The sequence below is a fragment of the Mastomys coucha genome, unplaced genomic scaffold, assembly GCF_008632895.1.
Source record: "Mastomys coucha isolate ucsf_1 unplaced genomic scaffold, UCSF_Mcou_1 pScaffold13, whole genome shotgun sequence".
Lineage (NCBI taxonomy): Eukaryota > Metazoa > Chordata > Mammalia > Rodentia > Muridae > Mastomys > Mastomys coucha.
Window position 1 is genome coordinate 84,837,372 of NW_022196895.1, and position 17,249 is coordinate 84,854,620.

General features: G+C 38.5%; 1 protein-coding gene across 6 annotated transcripts in view; it reads left to right on the forward strand.

Annotated features, from left to right (window-relative positions):
• Positions 1 to 1,285: 1,285 nt before the first annotated feature.
• The window catches only part of Cd226 (CD226 molecule), a 98,251-nt gene continuing 82,287 nt past the window's right edge, over positions 1,286 to 17,249 (forward strand). For 3 of the 6 annotated variants that reach the window (XM_031366223.1, XM_031366228.1, XM_031366227.1), the window contains exons 1-2: positions 1,286 to 1,454; positions 14,613 to 14,779. Coding sequence is in view for 2 of the 6 variants with exons in the window: in XM_031366226.1 (XP_031222086.1) it covers positions 1,442 to 1,454 (13 nt within the window). In the remaining 4 variants the exon portion in view is untranslated. Of the gene's footprint in view, positions 1,455 to 14,386; positions 14,780 to 17,249 lie in introns of those variants that run through there. The other 3 variants (XM_031366226.1, XM_031366231.1, XM_031366224.1) reach the window with 2 other exon arrangements.

Consider the following 17,249-nt stretch of genomic DNA (forward strand, 5'->3'; position numbering starts at 1 on the left):
AAGCTGGTTCAAACACTTATTTTGTAATGAGCTGGCTCCTTCTGTGTGTGGTATGAGAGAGATGGTTTCTAGGAGATAGCTTTGTATTCTGAGAGTTTCCTGTTTATTACCCATGTGGATACATGTAAAGAAAGCTTAACTCCTATTGCTTACAGGTAAGGTTGGCTTGTTTTATCTGACTTTATTCCCTTCCCCAGGATCCCATGTCCTTGAGAAATGTAACTCACTTTTTATTGGGGCCTTGAGTACCAAGAAGACACCCTCTGGGTAAAGGACCACAGCCTTCCATGTGAGCTGACTTCTAATTCTTGAATATTTAACTTCACCCAGAACTCAGATGACTCCATCAAGTTGGTGTCCTCAGGGCTTCAGTTATGCAAGAGAAAGATGTACTGTCCGCAAGTCCTCTTGGTCATTGTCCATGCCAGAGTGATTACCTGGCTTGGCTTGGCTTGGACTGTACAAGATTATGGGTTTCCTGGGACATTGGGTTTCAGATCTAAAGTCCCCTAGGTAGCTTTTTGGTGAGTATAAAATTTATTATCCAAACCAAGATACTTTTGAAAATGAAAGGCAAGATAGAAAGATGATAGATAGACAGACAGACAGATAGATAGATAGATAGATAGATAGATAGATAGATAGATAGATAGACAGATAGATAGTAGAAGAGAGAGGAGCGAGAGAAAGGAAAGGAAGGAGGGAAGGAAGGATATAACTTAAGTACATAGATTTTTCTACCATTGTAGGCAACAGAGATTTCTTCCAACAACCCAAATTTATCAATATTGAAAGTATAGGATGAAAAATGACTTTGTGGCATTTAGAATCCTCACTGGATTCTACCAAGGAAGGAAAATGCCTGATCTAAAGTTCCAGAGATGCTGTCTGTCTTCCTGGAAACTTCAGCCTTCCTGGAAGAGAGTGCCATTGTAGCTGGGCAAGGATCTAGGCTTCCTCAATGGGTGAAAGACTGGAAGTACCATGGCTGTTCACACAGGCATGAAGGTTTGAAACCAAGTCACTGTGCAGCACATACTCTTGCTTCTGGGATGACAATGGCTTTCTCTTACTTGTAACCACAACAGAGAGCTGAGTGTTATCAAATGGTGGCAGCACAGGGCAATGTGGAATACAGAGGATGGCAGAGGAGCAGTATCAGGAGGCACTGAAGGGAAGAGATACTGCCTATCAGAAAGCCCCTGTCTATCAGTACAGATGAGCTGACTGCTCCTTCCTGTTTCTTTCTCAGGAAACTATCCCCCAAATCCTTAGCATTTGTCTAGGTCTTGCACTTATGTTTTAGATTCCTGTTAATGCACTTGCAAGAATACATTTCCTGGAAACCTTAAGACAACCACCCCAACAAAGGTGAAGAACAGAAGAGGAAGGAAAGGACACTGGCAAGGGCAGCATGGATGCAGAGACATAGGCCCTGGCAATGTTGAAGACAGGTGAGGAGGAGAGCATGGGCTCTCATCTGCTTTCTGTGGTGGTCTCTATTTCATGTTTATGGGACTATATGAGGTTCATAAAGCTTAGTGGTCTCTATTTCTTTTCTATGTGACTATGCAAAATGAATTAAACCTCTTCGCTCAGCATATTGCAGATGTCTTACATGTCTAAATATAGATCTATGTAATCATTGCAGAGCAAAACAGTCTCCTGAGTGCATTTATCACAATGCACACAGCCCATCCACAGGAGATGGGTTATACATTTATGACCAGTTCTCATTAACAGTACCCATTGTAATAAATATTTACACATTTTAGATAAATATCTTTGCTAGCTTTGCTAAGTTCACCTGGGTTCTTTTGTTTGTCTGTTTTTTCAAGACAGAGTTTCTCTGTGTGGCTCTGACTGTCCTGGAACTTACTCTGTAGATCAGGCTAGCCTCAAACTCAAAAATCCACTTGCCTCTGCCTCCCAAGTGGTGTGTGCCACCACTGCTTGGCTAAGTTTATCTGTTTTAGGAAACATCTTTTGAGGTGATTTTGCTGGGTCTGAGGGTATCTATTACAAGTTTTATTTATCTCTATAAATATACAGAAAGTTTTGATGTGTATAAGTTGACTTCTACCACATAAATATTTGCATTCACTCTTATTAATACAGACCATCACCATCATTTTTGTCTCTGTTTACACACCTAATCAAACAAAAGTTAGCTTATAATTGTTTTAATTGTTTACAGCTCATGATAATAATATTTTTGATCTTTCACATCCTTATCTTTTTTTTTAATTGGTAGTTTTGGGTAATTTTATAACCAATAGTTTAAAAATATTATTCTTCCCTCTCATACATTTTCTTTATTCCTTTCCATTCAGATTCTCATGTGCTTTTTCTTTTACTTCTTGAATTCTTGACATTCTAGGGTTCTAAGTTATTAATAGGAAAAGAAGCTGTTACATTTTTCCTAGCTTTGGAGCTTTGGTGATATATGTTAAGAATGGCTTAGAAAAGATGTAAGTTACAGTATAGAAAGAGTGTATGGATACACACATCTGTATATATATATATATATATATATATATACATATACATATATACATATACATATATATGTATATGTATTATGTTTGTCTGTCTGTCTGTCTGTATTATATATATGAAGGAGGAGGAAAAGTTAGAGATAGATAAATAGATAGTTAGTAGATAAATTGATGAACAGATAGATCTGTCTCAAACCAAACCTATCTTCATCCCTAGGTGTTAAAGAGAGCCTCCAATTTTAAAGACCCTTTTTCTCACTATTAATTTTGAATGAACTCGAAATTAATGGTGAATTTACTAGCCAGAGTTTTCAGCTGAAATATTTAGAATTAAGTCCATCTAACCCACAATGAAGCAATATATTATAAGACTTTAGTATACCATCTATACTAAAGGATAATCTTTACCATAGAATTTGAGTATGTTTTGGAGTTCTGTGTAGCCCAGGGAGCATGGTTATCAGTACTTTAATATATGTTAACATTTCCTGAGGGCACATATGATTTTGAATTTACTACCAGTAATTAAATGAATTTAATAATTTTTAAAGGATGGAGATGTGAATGAAATCTTTGGAGGGACTATGTACATTTATGACATTGACCTTGATGAGACTTTCACCAGAGCACTATATTCTTGTCTCTGAAGTTATATACATTAAAAATACTTACACTGCTTATATGTAGCTATACTTTAAAAAGTGTTTTTAAAAGAAGGCATGCAACAATTCAGGAGATGACTCTGGATAAAAGACTGGCGAGAGAGAGTGATGTTCATATTCCTAGATCTCTGCTAAAAGCCAGGCAGGTATGGTTGCTGCCTCTATTGCTAGCACTTATAAGGGAGTGATAAGGATCTTGAGCAAGCTGGATAGTTAAACTAATCTAACTTGGAGAGTTCTGGATTCAAAGGAAATTGTGTCTCAATAAATAAAATATAGAACTGCCAATGAAGATACCTGATGTTAACTTCAAGCCTCCCTGGGCAAGCACATACATGTGACTGTGCACCCACATGCTCATGTGAACCCCATACATATAAAAACTGGTAAGAAAGGATGCAGGATATTGTATATGTCTCAAGATAAATGGGCAATGGAGACATCTGTGACTTGTTTAATGCAACTCAGCTCGCAACAACATTCCCACTGTACCAGATGAACATATTGCATAGTAGTCCCCCCTCCACCACCACCACAGTCCCAGACATTGCTGTTTGCCACTGCCTGCCAGTGCCTGCATGGGGAAAGGGATGACTCCTGCTGTAGAAAATGAGAAAGCCCTGAAGCCTACCTGGAGCTGTAGCCTCCCCAGTCCTGGCCTCAATGTCCCTATTTCTTTCTTGCTACAAATTCTAGCATTTGATCCAAGTTCCATGAAATAAAGATATTAGGTTGCATTTACATCCTGTTCCAACTGTAAACTAATCTGGCAGAGGAGATATTCCAATTGAGATAGGTGCTTACAGATTTTGCTGCTGAGGAATGACAGGCATTCATGGTGATAAGGGTGAAACCTGGCTTACCTTTTTCCAAACGGCAAGTCAACTTCCTGAGTATGGTTAGAACACCAGTTCTTTCTACTGAATTAAAATGTCATTCTTATGTACTGAAAATTTACAATTCTTCAAGCCTATTTTTGAAGTCTGATTTTTTAAAACTTTTATTGCATTATGATGAGAAAAATTACATGATTTCAATTTATCTGAATTTGCTAACATTTAAAAACATATTTTAAGTAAATAGAATTAAATCACACTCTTGTTTCCCTTTTGTACCCCCACTCCTCCCAGAGACCCCCTCTTCAATACCTACAATACCTTTTTTGTCATATCCTTAAAATTTATAAAATATTATAACAATAAAAATGAGTATTATAAAAGTTGTTTGATATAAAACAACAATCAATTTAACAGTATTATGTAGATGCTTGTGTACAGCAATACTGAAAATACATACTTTTTTAAATATAAATTTTAAATAACTCCAAACATATTAACTGTATATTTCAAAATAATACATCACTACTAGTTCTTAAATAAACATAAATATAAAGTCTTTTTGTTTCTTTGTTTGTTTTGTATTTAGTAGAGTTTAAAATCTTGGCTCTTACTGTGGTACAAGCCCAAAATAAGAACAATTTTTACACATTGGATTTCACTGTAATAAGACTGTACTTCAAGACCCTCACATCACCAAAGGATTTTACTTCCATCGTAGCTAAGCTGAGAGTTGATAGTTCTGTTGCACCAAGAAATGAATTGTAGGCTCGATTTTTGGATACAGACTTCCTGCTATGGTCAAAACTATTTGACTTGAGTGAATGACTTTATTCTCAGACCACAGAGAACAGGTTACATTCATTTATGAAATGTTGTGTGTATTAAGAGAATCTATCCATAAAGTCATTCACCAACTGTTTCAATGAACAACGGTTCTGTTTGGTGGGTGGCACAGACATTAGGTGTGGGTAAGAATCTGGTTCATTGACTGTGATGATTTGGAAAAGCATTCATCTCAGAGAAAGAGTAACTTATAAAGACCTCAAAGAGCTACAAATGTCAAGCAAAGCATTCAGTCTCACTCTTTGTTGTTCTCTTTCCTACAAGCCACCTCCCAAGTTAATTGTCTATGTCTCCCTTGGGTATGTAAATTACTTTTTGAAGTATATAAGCTGTTCTGAAAACCATAGTATAGTGTAAAAACATGAAATAAACAATACTATTAATAGAGAGGCTGAGATAGGAAAGCAAGATTTCAAGACACTTATGTTGTACACAGCCAAACACTGTCACAAACAAACAAGCTGAAAGTGTATATAGATTGTACAATATTGGACCTATTTCTCCAATTACCAAATTAGAGAGACCATTGGATGACAATCAACAAATTTCTAATTCCTCATATTATTGGATTTCAATCGATTAGGATATGTTGGTAATATTAATTTTCATATTAAGTTATTAAGAAAAAGTAATTGTCACTTCCTGTTGTTTTTGTTCTAAGAGGTGGAATTAGATTTGCGTGGATTTGTTGAAAGATTACTTTCTTGCTTCTTCTAGGGTGTAGTTTTGCTCCTTATGTTGATGTTTTCCATTTGCTATCCTTTGTAGGGCTGGATTTGTGGGAAGATATTGTGTAAATTTTGTTTTGTCATGGAATATCTTGTATTCTCCATCAATGGTAATTGAGAGTTTTGTTGGGTATAGTAGTCTGGGCAGGCATTTGTGTTCTTGTAGGGTCTGTATGACATCTGCCCAGGATCTTCTAGCTTTCATAGTCTCTGGTGAGAAGTCTGGCGTAATTCTGATAGGCCTGCCTTTATATGTTACTTGCTTTTTTTTTCCTTACTGCTTTTAAAATTCTTTCTTTGTTTAGTGCATTTGGTGTTTTTATTATTATGTGATGGGAAGAATTTCTTTTCTGATCCAGTCTATTTGGAGTTCTATAGGCTTCTTGTATGTTCATAGGCATCTCTTTCTTTAGGTTAGGGAAGTTTTCTTCTATAATTTTGTTGAAGATATTTACAGGCCCATTACATTGGGAGTCTTTACTCTCTTCTATACCTATTATCCTTAGGTTTGGTCTTCTCATTGCATCCTGGATTTCCTGGATGTTCTGGGTTAGGAGCTTTTTGCTTTTTGTATTTTCTTTGACTGTTGTGTCAATGTTATCTATGATGCCTTCTACCCCTGAGATTCTCTCTTCTATCTTTTGTATTCTGTTGGTGATGCTTGCATCTATGACTCCTGATTTCTTTCCTAGGCTTTGTTTCTCCAGGGTTGTCTCTCTTTCTGATTATTGTTTCTATTTCCATTTTTAGATTCTGGATGATTTTGCTCATTTCCTTCACCTATTTGATTGTGTTTTCCTGTAGCTCTTTAAGGGATTTTTGTGTTTCCTCTTTAAGAGCTTCTAGCTCTTTACCTGTGTTCTCCTATATTTCTTTGAGGGTGGTATTTATGTCTCTCTTAAGGTCCTGTATCATCACCATGATAAGTGATTTTAGATCCGAATCTCGCTTTTCCGGTGTGATGGTGTGTCCAGGACTTGCTATGGTGGGAGAATTGGGTTCTGATGATGCTAAGTAACCTTGGTTTGTGCTGTTTATTTTCTTATGCTTGCCCCCTGCCATCTGGTTATCTCTACTGCTACCTACCCTTGCTAAATCTGACTGCAGTCAGTCTTTCCTGTGATCCTGGTTGTGTCAGAACTCCTCAGAGTCAAGCTGTCTCTGGGATCCTGTGATTCTGGGATGTTGTGACCCTGGGCTTGTTAGAGCACCTGAGAGTGCAGCAGCTTCCTCTAGGTGTTGTGTGGACTGACTGTGGAGCCTGGGGCCAAGGTCTGCTCAGGACATCAGCCCAGAGAGACTGGAAGGAACCCGAGCCATTCTGTTGGCAGAGTTCCTGTGTGCCTGGTCCCGCTGGTCCCAGTTACCCCCGGTGTTGGGATAGATGTTATGTCCTCCTTTCCTCTAATCCTGAGAGTGTCAGAGCTCCTGGGAGTGGAACTTCCTCTGGGTGTTGTGGGACTGGCCTGAAGTCTGATTATTACAGAATATAACAGTCATTGCAGCTTTATAACATACTTTCATATGTGGCAGTGTGAGATTCCCTGCTCTTTTCTCCTTTTAACAAGCATGCCATGATAAACTCATTTAAACAGAGCTCTAGCAAACCAAGACTATTTCCATTCTGTGACCATTTATAGACACACACCACACAAGTACTAAGGACCAGTACCCTTGACTGACCACTTCTCATGGTCTCAGCTATAATCAAAAATGTAAGAGTTTCTGGGATTTCAGGTAAGTTATACAGTATAATTTTGATATAGTCCCAAATCATGTCTTAAATAGAGGAATAGCTTCATTCACACATGGCTTAACTAATTCAAAATTTCAAAACATTTCTTTGGTAGAATTTACAAATCTCTCTAATTCTTATTTATTTATTTATATTTTAAATGTTGTCCCCAGTCCCAGTCTCCCCTCCATAATCCTCTGTCCCACTCTCCTCCCTTTTGCCTCTCTGAAGGTGCTCCTTCACCTCTCCTGCCTCACTGTTCTAGTATCCCCCTACTCTGGGACATCAAGCCTCCACAGAACCAAGAGCCTCCCCTCTCATTGATGTCAGATAAGGCAATCTGCTACATAAGCAGCTGGATTCATGGGTTCCTCCATGTATACACTTTGATTGGTGGTTTAGTTCCAGAAAGCTCGTAGCGGAGGGTAGGGGATGGTGTTCTGGTTAGTTGATATTGTTCTTCTTCCTATGGGGTTACAATCCCCTTCAGCTCCTTTATTCCTTTCCCTAACTCTTCCATTGGGATCCTCTGCCTCAGTCCTATGGTTGGCTGTAAGTACCTCAATCTGTCTTAGTCAGATGCTAGGAGAGCCTCTCCAGGGACAGCTGTACCAGGCTCTTGTGAGCAAGCACTTCTTGGCATCAACAATAGTGTGGGGGTTTGGTGTCTGTAGATGGAATGGATCCCTAGGTGAGGTGGTCTTTGGAACCTTTCCTCTAGTCTCTGCTCCATATTTTGTCCCTGCATTTCCTTTAGACAGAAACAATTTTGGGTTAAAAATTTTGAGATGGGTAAGTGCTCTTATCTCTCAACTGGGGGCAGTGCCTATCTGGATATGGTCTCTACAGGTTCTATCTCCCCTTTGTTGGGTATTTCAACTAATGTCATCCTCATTGGGTCCTGGGAACCTCTTGCTTCCCTGGCATCTGGCACTTTCTAGTGGCTATCCCCAGTTCCCCATGCCTCACTGCTACATATTTCTATTCATTTTACTGACCCTCTGTACTTCTTTCCTTTCTCTTCCCATACCTGATCCTTCTCCTCCTCTCTCCTCCCAGGGCCAGCGCCCTCCCTCTACATCTTGTGATTATTTTCTTTCCCCTTCTCAGTAGGACTGAAGCATCTACACTTTGGTGTTCCTTATTTTTAAGCTTCATATGGCCTGTGAGTTGTATCGTGGGTATTTTAATTCTTAATAAGCCTTCAGGAACATTTTATTGTAACACATGCTTATATGCATCTATCTTATCAAATTTTATTGTTCATTTGGATATGACATGCACAAATATTAAATTTTGAATAATTTTTAAGATTTATAGTTTCACTTCCTTTAAACGTTATCATTATATTAAGTTAAAATTTCAAAATATGTTAAACATTGGCAGGGGTTGTGGCCATTCTTTATTTTGTAATGTAACTGAAAGTCTTCTATCTTCTTATCAAGCTTATTTTTAGTGTATAATAAATTTTTTTTATCATGAGAGAAATTTAAAAATTGTTGTGTGTTCTTATGAGGCTGCTTAAAATCATCAAATGATCTTTGGAATTTTCAGTATTAATAATATTTTCTTATAGGGCTCATAATCATCAGCATCTTATTGAGGAGTGTAGGCCATTTGTTCCTTAGTACATGTCTACCCTTTGCAAGAGAGTGCTTTCTTCGCTGCTTGTTTGTTGTCTACAATGTTTGCTACTTTTTCAGACTTAGCTGAACTCAGGCTAAGGCCCACAGGAAATATGACTTTCTAAATGGCACTATTTTCTTCCTCCTGAGCCATATTAGAAAGCCCCTAATGATTGTTTGAACTTTTTTTTTAGGGAAGTTGGTCAGAGGGCGTATGCAATGCCAAGTCAGCAGTTCCTCTTATTGTAAAGCTTCCTAGTCATCATTCATTCTGTGGTTTTAGTTTTTATCAATATTAATGATTAATCTTGTTGATTGTTTTATCACACATTATGAAAAGACAACATATATCTGCAATGAATGTTTTTCTATATAGCAGTTCAATTTTTCTGTAAGGATAAATTTAGATTACTGTGAGGTGCAATGTGTATGTGAAAAATGAGATAAATACTTTATTTCCCATCTCTTACACTTTGTTAGAACAATGTGTGGTACCCTGGAAACTTACAGGAAAGAGACAAAAAGTAGTTAATGTATGTGGTGCTTCTAGTGATGTGATTTTTTTGTAACTGTGTTTCTTACTTCAGCCAACAGATAATAACACCAAAGATAAAATGATAAAAAATGCCTTTTGTAAGGGTTCACAGAAATACTGGAGTAATCTGTCAGTGGCGACCAATCTTCATTCTTCTTGACTGTTTTTCTTGTCTTGTTATCTTTATTCCTTTTTTCTGGGGATAACAATGAGAGTGGGGCAGCTTCATCAGTCTCAGGCTGATTTGATTGTCTGCTTCCTGATTGATTACTGATCACATGGCAGTCTTATATTTATTCTATTTGTTGATTGAAAGTGTATAGCTTTATGTTGGGGAGAATAATTATACACTTCTAGGACCCTCATCACTGGGTTTTTGCATTCTTTTGACAAGTATATAAAGATAATTGTTAAGCTTTTTGTACAAACTTTTAAAATTCTCTTTTAAATTAATTTTTTATTTATTTACATCTCGAATGTTGTCCCCCTTCTCATCCTCCCTTTCAGAGTTCCTCCCCCAGACCCAACCCTTTCTCTCTGAGAGGGCAAACCCCACCCTGGCTATCCCCACACCCTGGGCATCAAGTCTCTACAGGATTAGGTGTATCCTCTCTCACAGAGGCCAGATAAGGCAGTCCTCTGCTACATAAGTGCTGGGCGCCTTGGAATAGCCTGTGTATGCTCTTTGCTTGGTTGCTTAGTCTCTAGGAGCTCTCAGGTTTGGGTTAGTTGATACTGTTAATCTTTTTATGGAGTTGGTGCCTCCTTCAGTTCCTTCAATCTGTCCCCTAACTCTTCCCTAGAGGTCCCTGACCTTAGTCCAATGCTTGGCTATGAGTCTCTGCATCTGTCTCAGTCAGCTGTTGAGCCTCTCAACAGCTCAGCTTCTCAACTCAGAGCCTCTCAAAGGACAGCCATGCTAGGCTCCTGTCTACAAGTACAATACAACATCAGTAATAGTGTCAGGGTTTGGTTCTTGCCTATTGGATGGATCCCAAGTTGGCCTGATCACTGGACTGCCTTTCCTTCAGTTTCTGCTCCATATTGTCCCTGCATTTCTTTAAGAATCAGCTGGCAAAGCTGTTATTAATGGTTATTACTTATATTCCTATTACTTTGAAAGGAAAAAACCATCATGACCAACAGCAACTTAGGGAAGAAGGGGTTTATTTTAGTTTTCAGTTTCAAGGGACAGAAGCAAAAATGGCAGGGAGGTAGTATTAGGAAACTGGTCAATTACATACAGGCAGAGAAAGAGAAAGACAGAGAGAGTAAAAGAGAGATAGAGAGACAGAGAGAGACAGAGAGACAGAGAGAGACAGAGACAGGGAGAGGGAGAGACAGGGTGAGAGACAGACAGAGACAGAGACAGAGACAGACAGGGTGTGAGAGAGACAGAGAAAGAGAGATAGGGTGTGAGAGAGAGACAGAGAAAGAGAGAAAGACAGACAGTCAGTCAGACAGACACACAGACAGAGAGACAGAAACAGAAATAGACACAGAGAAACATAGAGAGAGAGACAGAGACAGAAAGACAGAGACACACACACAAACACTCAGAGAGAATGGGAAGTGGGACAAGGCTATAAATGTTCAAAGCACACCCCTCCCCCCAGCAGAGATACATTTCCTCTAGCAAGGCTCCACCTTGTAAAGGTTATATAACATCACCAAAAGCTCTACCCACAATGCATAAAACCACTACAATTCCATCAAGAAAAAGTACCTGTCTTGGTTCTGTCTATGGCAGCAATAATAATAATCTTGCTATAGGATACAATTATCATGAGAGTGATGATGAAGATAATGATGATGATAATAATGGTGCACACAAGTGTGTGTATCTGTGTGTGTGTGTGTGTGTGTGTGTGTGTGTTTGCTATGGAAACAGATATAAGAAGTGAGTGAAAAAGATATAATAATTTGTTAAAAATTACTCTTATTAATCTAAGATTGAATGAGATAGGGAGTAGAAAAAACCCTACAGATATAAGTTAGTTTTTATTATAGCTTGCTCTCATTCTAAAAGCTCTTAGAATCATATATGTAGATAATGACTATTTTAGCCAATGTCGGAGATTCAATTCAGAGCCCACTGAACCATTTTGAGGATTATTTGGTCTAATATAAGAACACAAGATTTATAATGTAAAATCAGTATACTTAGGTTATAGGATGTTTTTGGTTGATTTTTTTCTTATTCATTGGGGAAATGGAGAGTTGGGGGAGAAGAACATCTATGTACTGGAAACAAAATGGAATACAGATTATAAGTAGTTTGTGGATATGTGTTATAAGACCTAAGGAGCAGAAGTTATTGCATCATCCGAATTCAACAAGTGTTGGTTATACCCCAACCCAGGTGCCAGGTGATATGAAAAGAGCAATGGACAAAACTTAATGTATCTCATTCTGTTGTTCATTAATTTTGATACTTTGTGGCTAGTCTTGAACTCATTATGTAGCTGCATGTGACTTGAACAAGTGATCCTCTTCTTACTAGCTCCTCGGTGCTGAGATCACAGGCGTGTAGCATTACACCCACCTTGAAAGGATTTATTAGACTAGAATAAGAAAAGCAATCACAATATGCTTCAGTATATACCTTCCAAGGTTGCAAGAAGAACACAGGAGGAATACTGAAACCTGATTTTGGAGACCCCTCTCCAGAAAGGAGAGAATTTTATGAAGGATGTCTGATCTGAGACCTGCTGGAATGAAGAGTATTGAGAGAAATCAAGGACAATGACTCTTGTGTGCAAAGACTTACCTTTAATAGATCATGGTCTTTAAAATATAAAATATTATTTATATCTGAATGGAAGCTTAGAATTAGAATACTTGTGAGACATGAAATTGGAAAAAGTTGATTTGAGTAAAAAGGGCTTTAGAGTAAAGTTTATTTCCCCAGGACAGTGAGATATTTAAAGAACTGATGGGATTCAGGAAACTTCATTTCCATGTTTTCAGGCATACAGTTAGCCTAGTAGCCAAGGCTAGCCTTGTACCCCGAGTCATGATAATGTATAAGGCTGTTTGGCTTATAATTTCTCATTTGACAACTTGCTTTCCTAGTATTAGGAAAGCAGTAGTCCTGCTTTCCTAGTATTTCCATGATGACCTCAGGCATCAGCCACATCTTTCAAGTTGACTTGACCAGCAAGGGGGACATCATAATCTAGTTAATCAAACAACAGATAAAATTGTTATCCTTTGGTGTTCCTGAGACTTAGAATATGTTCCTCAAGTTGTAACAGTGGCACTCTTATCTTAATGATAGCCAACAGCTGTCTCACTAGACTACAGACCCACTCAATAGGAGGAAAATTCCTAGTTCTGGAAACCTAGATAACTACCAAGGGCTAATGAGGTCATGGATTTTAAAAGAGAATCATCACTTTACTTGACCATCATAATTCTTAACTGCATTCTAAAACTTATGCTTAGATACAGATGGTGTATCTAACTCCCAGTGAAAGAAGCTTCTATTTATAAGAATGACCATTGTAGAGCTTAATGGATTGTGAAGATCCTCATTCCAATTAAAAGTCTATAGCACAACTCCTGCAGCTAAGACTCAAGGAACATCACAGAAGAGAGAGTGGAAAAATTTTAAGAGCCAGAGGACCAGGAAGTCTGTTGTGAGATTGTGTGTTCTAGATAGGACAGGGAAGGTATACTCATGATACTTCAGTGATATGGCTGCCTAAAAAGGATCTGAACAATAATAATATTTTTACACATGTTAACATGAAAGGGGAAATATCATGGAGTTTCACAAAGAATAACAGACAACTTACCACTTTTTAGAGAAGGAGAATTATACTCTTCCAAGAATGAGCCCCTAATTTATTATATAATACAAAGTTGTCAGCCCTGAAATCATATATACACAAGTAACTCTAAATGGACTCAGCAAGTTGTATACATATATATTGATATATATTGATAAATAGCAATGATAAAAAGGAGACCATCAATTTGAGAGGGAAAGAGAGGGCACATAAGAGACTGGAAGGAGTGGACAGGACAGGTTGGAGGTACAACAGAAAAGGAAGGAATAAAGTAATTATATTTTAATTCAAAAACTAAGACTAGTATAAGAAAAGCAATCACAAAAGAATATGCTATATGCTTCAGTGAATACATGACAAGGTTATCAGAAAGATTTTGCCTAATATATAGGGACTGATCTTTGGTGGCATCAATTTGTACTCCTTTATGTGTGTGTGTGTTAGTGTGTATACAGGCTAAAGGTTAATATCAGGTATCTTCCTTAATCACTTCCTACCTTACTTTTTGAGCTAGGATCTTCACTGGCCAGAAAGCTCCAGGGATGCTCTTGGTTTTTATTCCCAAATGCTGCTAAAGCAGGTTTGTATTTTTGCACCCTGCTGTTGACTTAGGTGCTGCAGGTAGAACTCAGATCTTTATGTATGTAGTATTAGCCCTTCAACAACTGAGCCATGTCCTCAGACCTCTGTGTTTTGGGGATGGGGGAGTGCCATATGGCAAAGATGAGATTTTGCATGTGTGTGTGTGTGTGTGTGTATGTGTGTGTGTGTGTGTGTGTGTGTGTGTGTGTGTATGTGTGTGTATGACAGAGAGAGAGAGGGAGAGAGATAGAGATAGAGACAGAGAGACAGAGAGACAGAGAGAGACAGACAGACAGACAGATAGAGAAGGAGAGAGAAAGAGAGAGAAAAAGAAAAGAGAGAGAAAGAGAGAGAGAGAGAGAGAGGGAGAGAGAGAGGGAGGGAGGGAGGGAGGAAGAGAGAGAGAGAGAGAGAGAGAGAGAGAGAGAGAGAGAGAGAGAGAGAGAGAGAGAGAGAGAGAGAGAGAGAGAGAGAGAGAGCTAGAAGCATGTTTAGATAAGGCCTAAGATAATAAAGCTTCCTGAATTGTAGATACTTCTGAAGGTACATTTCTTTGGTTGACAGGAGGAAATGGGGAAATGAAAAGAAATAAATGAACTTCAAATTTTAAAAATGTGCATTTAGTTTCAATTTGGAGTTAGAATCAAGTATGAAAAGTGCATACAGGCTTGGAACTCTCTGAGTTTAGAATGAGTATGAGTATGAAACAGTAAAGTTGCTTCTAGACGCAGAAGACTTCTTGACTTCCGGAAACCCTGCTTTATGAAACAGTGCTTGGTATCAGTGGCTGCTCGAAGAGGCTGTGGTGGAAAGAAAAGCTCAACTACAGGGAAGAGTTGATTCCCAGAAAGAGGCAAGCTCCCTGTGCTAGCCAGAGGCTAGGAAGTGCTAAGCAATCCACCTGTCTGCAACAAGAGTTACAGCCAAAGAGCATCAAGGTAAGTAGCCTTTTTATAAAGAAAGATTGGACCCCAGATTTTATGTAAAACTATAAATTCATGTCTGTACATGTGGCGTGAAATTAAAAATGGTACTGTCTAGCAAAGGTGGTTTTTGTTTGTTTGTTTGTTTATTTTTGTTTATTTTGGGGGAGGGGAGGAGAGGAAAGAGATAGTGCTGGAAAGGAGGGAAGTAAGGGAACATGGCAAAAATAGAAAACATACTTGTATGAAAGAGGTCTATGGAACCCAGTACTTCAATCAGTATATGCTAAGAAAATATTGGCTGTGGCTGAGCTGACGTTTCACAAAATAAGCCCATGGTACAAGTAGATAATACAGGGCAGGGACACTACTGGAAACAGCTGTCATTGCTTGAATGTCATGGAAGCCTGTGATTTAAGTGATGGGCATAGATTTGGTAAATGGTGCCATTTAAATACTTTTGTCTGTGTCTTCATGAAAAAAATGTTTTATTATAATAAAATTCCTAAGATGAGAAAACCGACATTGTTTTATAAGTGCCTGAGCTATCACACTTAGCCTTCCTCCTCTTAGGAAAGGTTGAGTGAGGTGAACATAACAAGTGTCTGCTATCTAAAGAAATTTTGTAGTATGAGAAGGTTGGCAAATGTTTCCAGTGAAGACTATAGCACAAAAGATAGCCACATACAATTAAACAGATGAGAAGGGCTGTGATCCAGCTAACATTTATAGAAATTGTGGGCTGGATTTGGTTCATGGGCCACAGGGTCTAACTCTACTGCCTCAGATGATTACTGCTGAATGCAAACTAAGGATTCTGACTTGAATGGAATATGACTTATTGAGCTCCTAATGGAACCATGAGGCAGAGAAGACCACAACTTCCACAGTTGATGAGGATTCCCTAATGTTGCGGTAGAAGCCAAGGCTATGGTGTTTTAATGGAATCTGCCAAGATTTCTGGGAGCCCAAAACAGCTAAGTTACAGTATCCTATCACACACTCATCCTCTCAATTTAGAAATAAGAACTGACACAAAGATCTCGTATTTGTGATCTTCCCAATAGTGGTCACGAGTTTTCAGAGTAGCATTGCTCTCTGCTTGGTGATTCTCTGCTTTCATGTGGTTTGAGTAGAATCCTAATCCATGTCTTTTCCTCTTTTCCTGAACACACACACACACACACACACACACACACACACACACACACACACACACACACAGAGTCAATTAGCAAACCTTTAAATTTTCTTTTAATGTAAAGATTTGCTTTATTTCTATTGGGAAAGGAATAGGATAGATATAACTGTTATCCAATCTGCTGTCCACTGTGTACACACATATCCACACACATACATATACATACACACCAAAAGTTCTCCCCCAAAAAACAAAGACCACCCTCGAACTGTACAAATACTTATATTTTGACCAAAAGAATAGCTTCTGGCAAGATGGCTCCTGAAAAGAAGTGCAAAATGCAAAATCAAATGACTGAGGACTGCTGAGCGAACAGTATCACTGATATACAAAATATTCATAATAACAGGTGCTATTCTCTGTGTCTGTAAAACTTTGGAACAACAGAGCTGACTGTTAAATCTAGTCCATACCAGCTTCCAAAACCCAGAGGATTTTAGTTACCTTCATTATTCTTTCTTTTTTTTTTATTAGATATTTTCTTTATTCACATGTAAATTTCTCCTTTCCCAGTTTCCCCTCCAGAAAACAAAGAAACAAACAAAAACAACAAAAACAAACCCCTGTTGACTCTCCCCTCCCCATGCCTGCCACCCCACCCTCTCCCACTTATTTGCCCTGGCATTCCCCTACGCTGGGGCACAGAACCTTCACAGGGCCAAGGTCCTCTCCTCCTATTGATGATCAAATTTGCAATCCTCTACTGTACACATGCTGCCAGAACAATCAGACCCCTCCATGTGCAGTCCTTGGTTGGTGGTTGAGAGCCTGGGAACTCTGAGGGTACTAGTTAGATCATATTGTTGTTCGTCCTAAGGTGCTGCAAACCCCTCAGCTCCATTGGTCCTTTCTCTAACTCCTTCACTGGGGACCCTGTACTCGATGCTTCATCAAAATTTTCTACAAGATCTGGAACGTCATCCTCTTCTTCATCGATGTCTTTCGGTTTGGGTGTTTTTCATGGGAACTGTTCAGCCAACTTTCTAAGGCTTGTTAAGCTGTCAGCTCCAAGCTGACTCAATATTCCAGGAAGCATTTCTGTGATTGGTTTGGCTTTTGCATGATCAGTAATTGTAAAAGTGTTAGCGAAGAGGGAAGTTTGGACTTTGAGGTTGTTGAAATACTCACTCAAACCTTTAACTTTTCATCTCTCAAATTCTTTTTTTTTTAAAGTGAATATACAATTTTATTTAACATTCAAACTTCATTAAGACACGTGCAATATGGCAATTTTACTGGGGCTAGCCCTACCTAGGATGATTGCTTGCTGAGCTTAGCAACAGG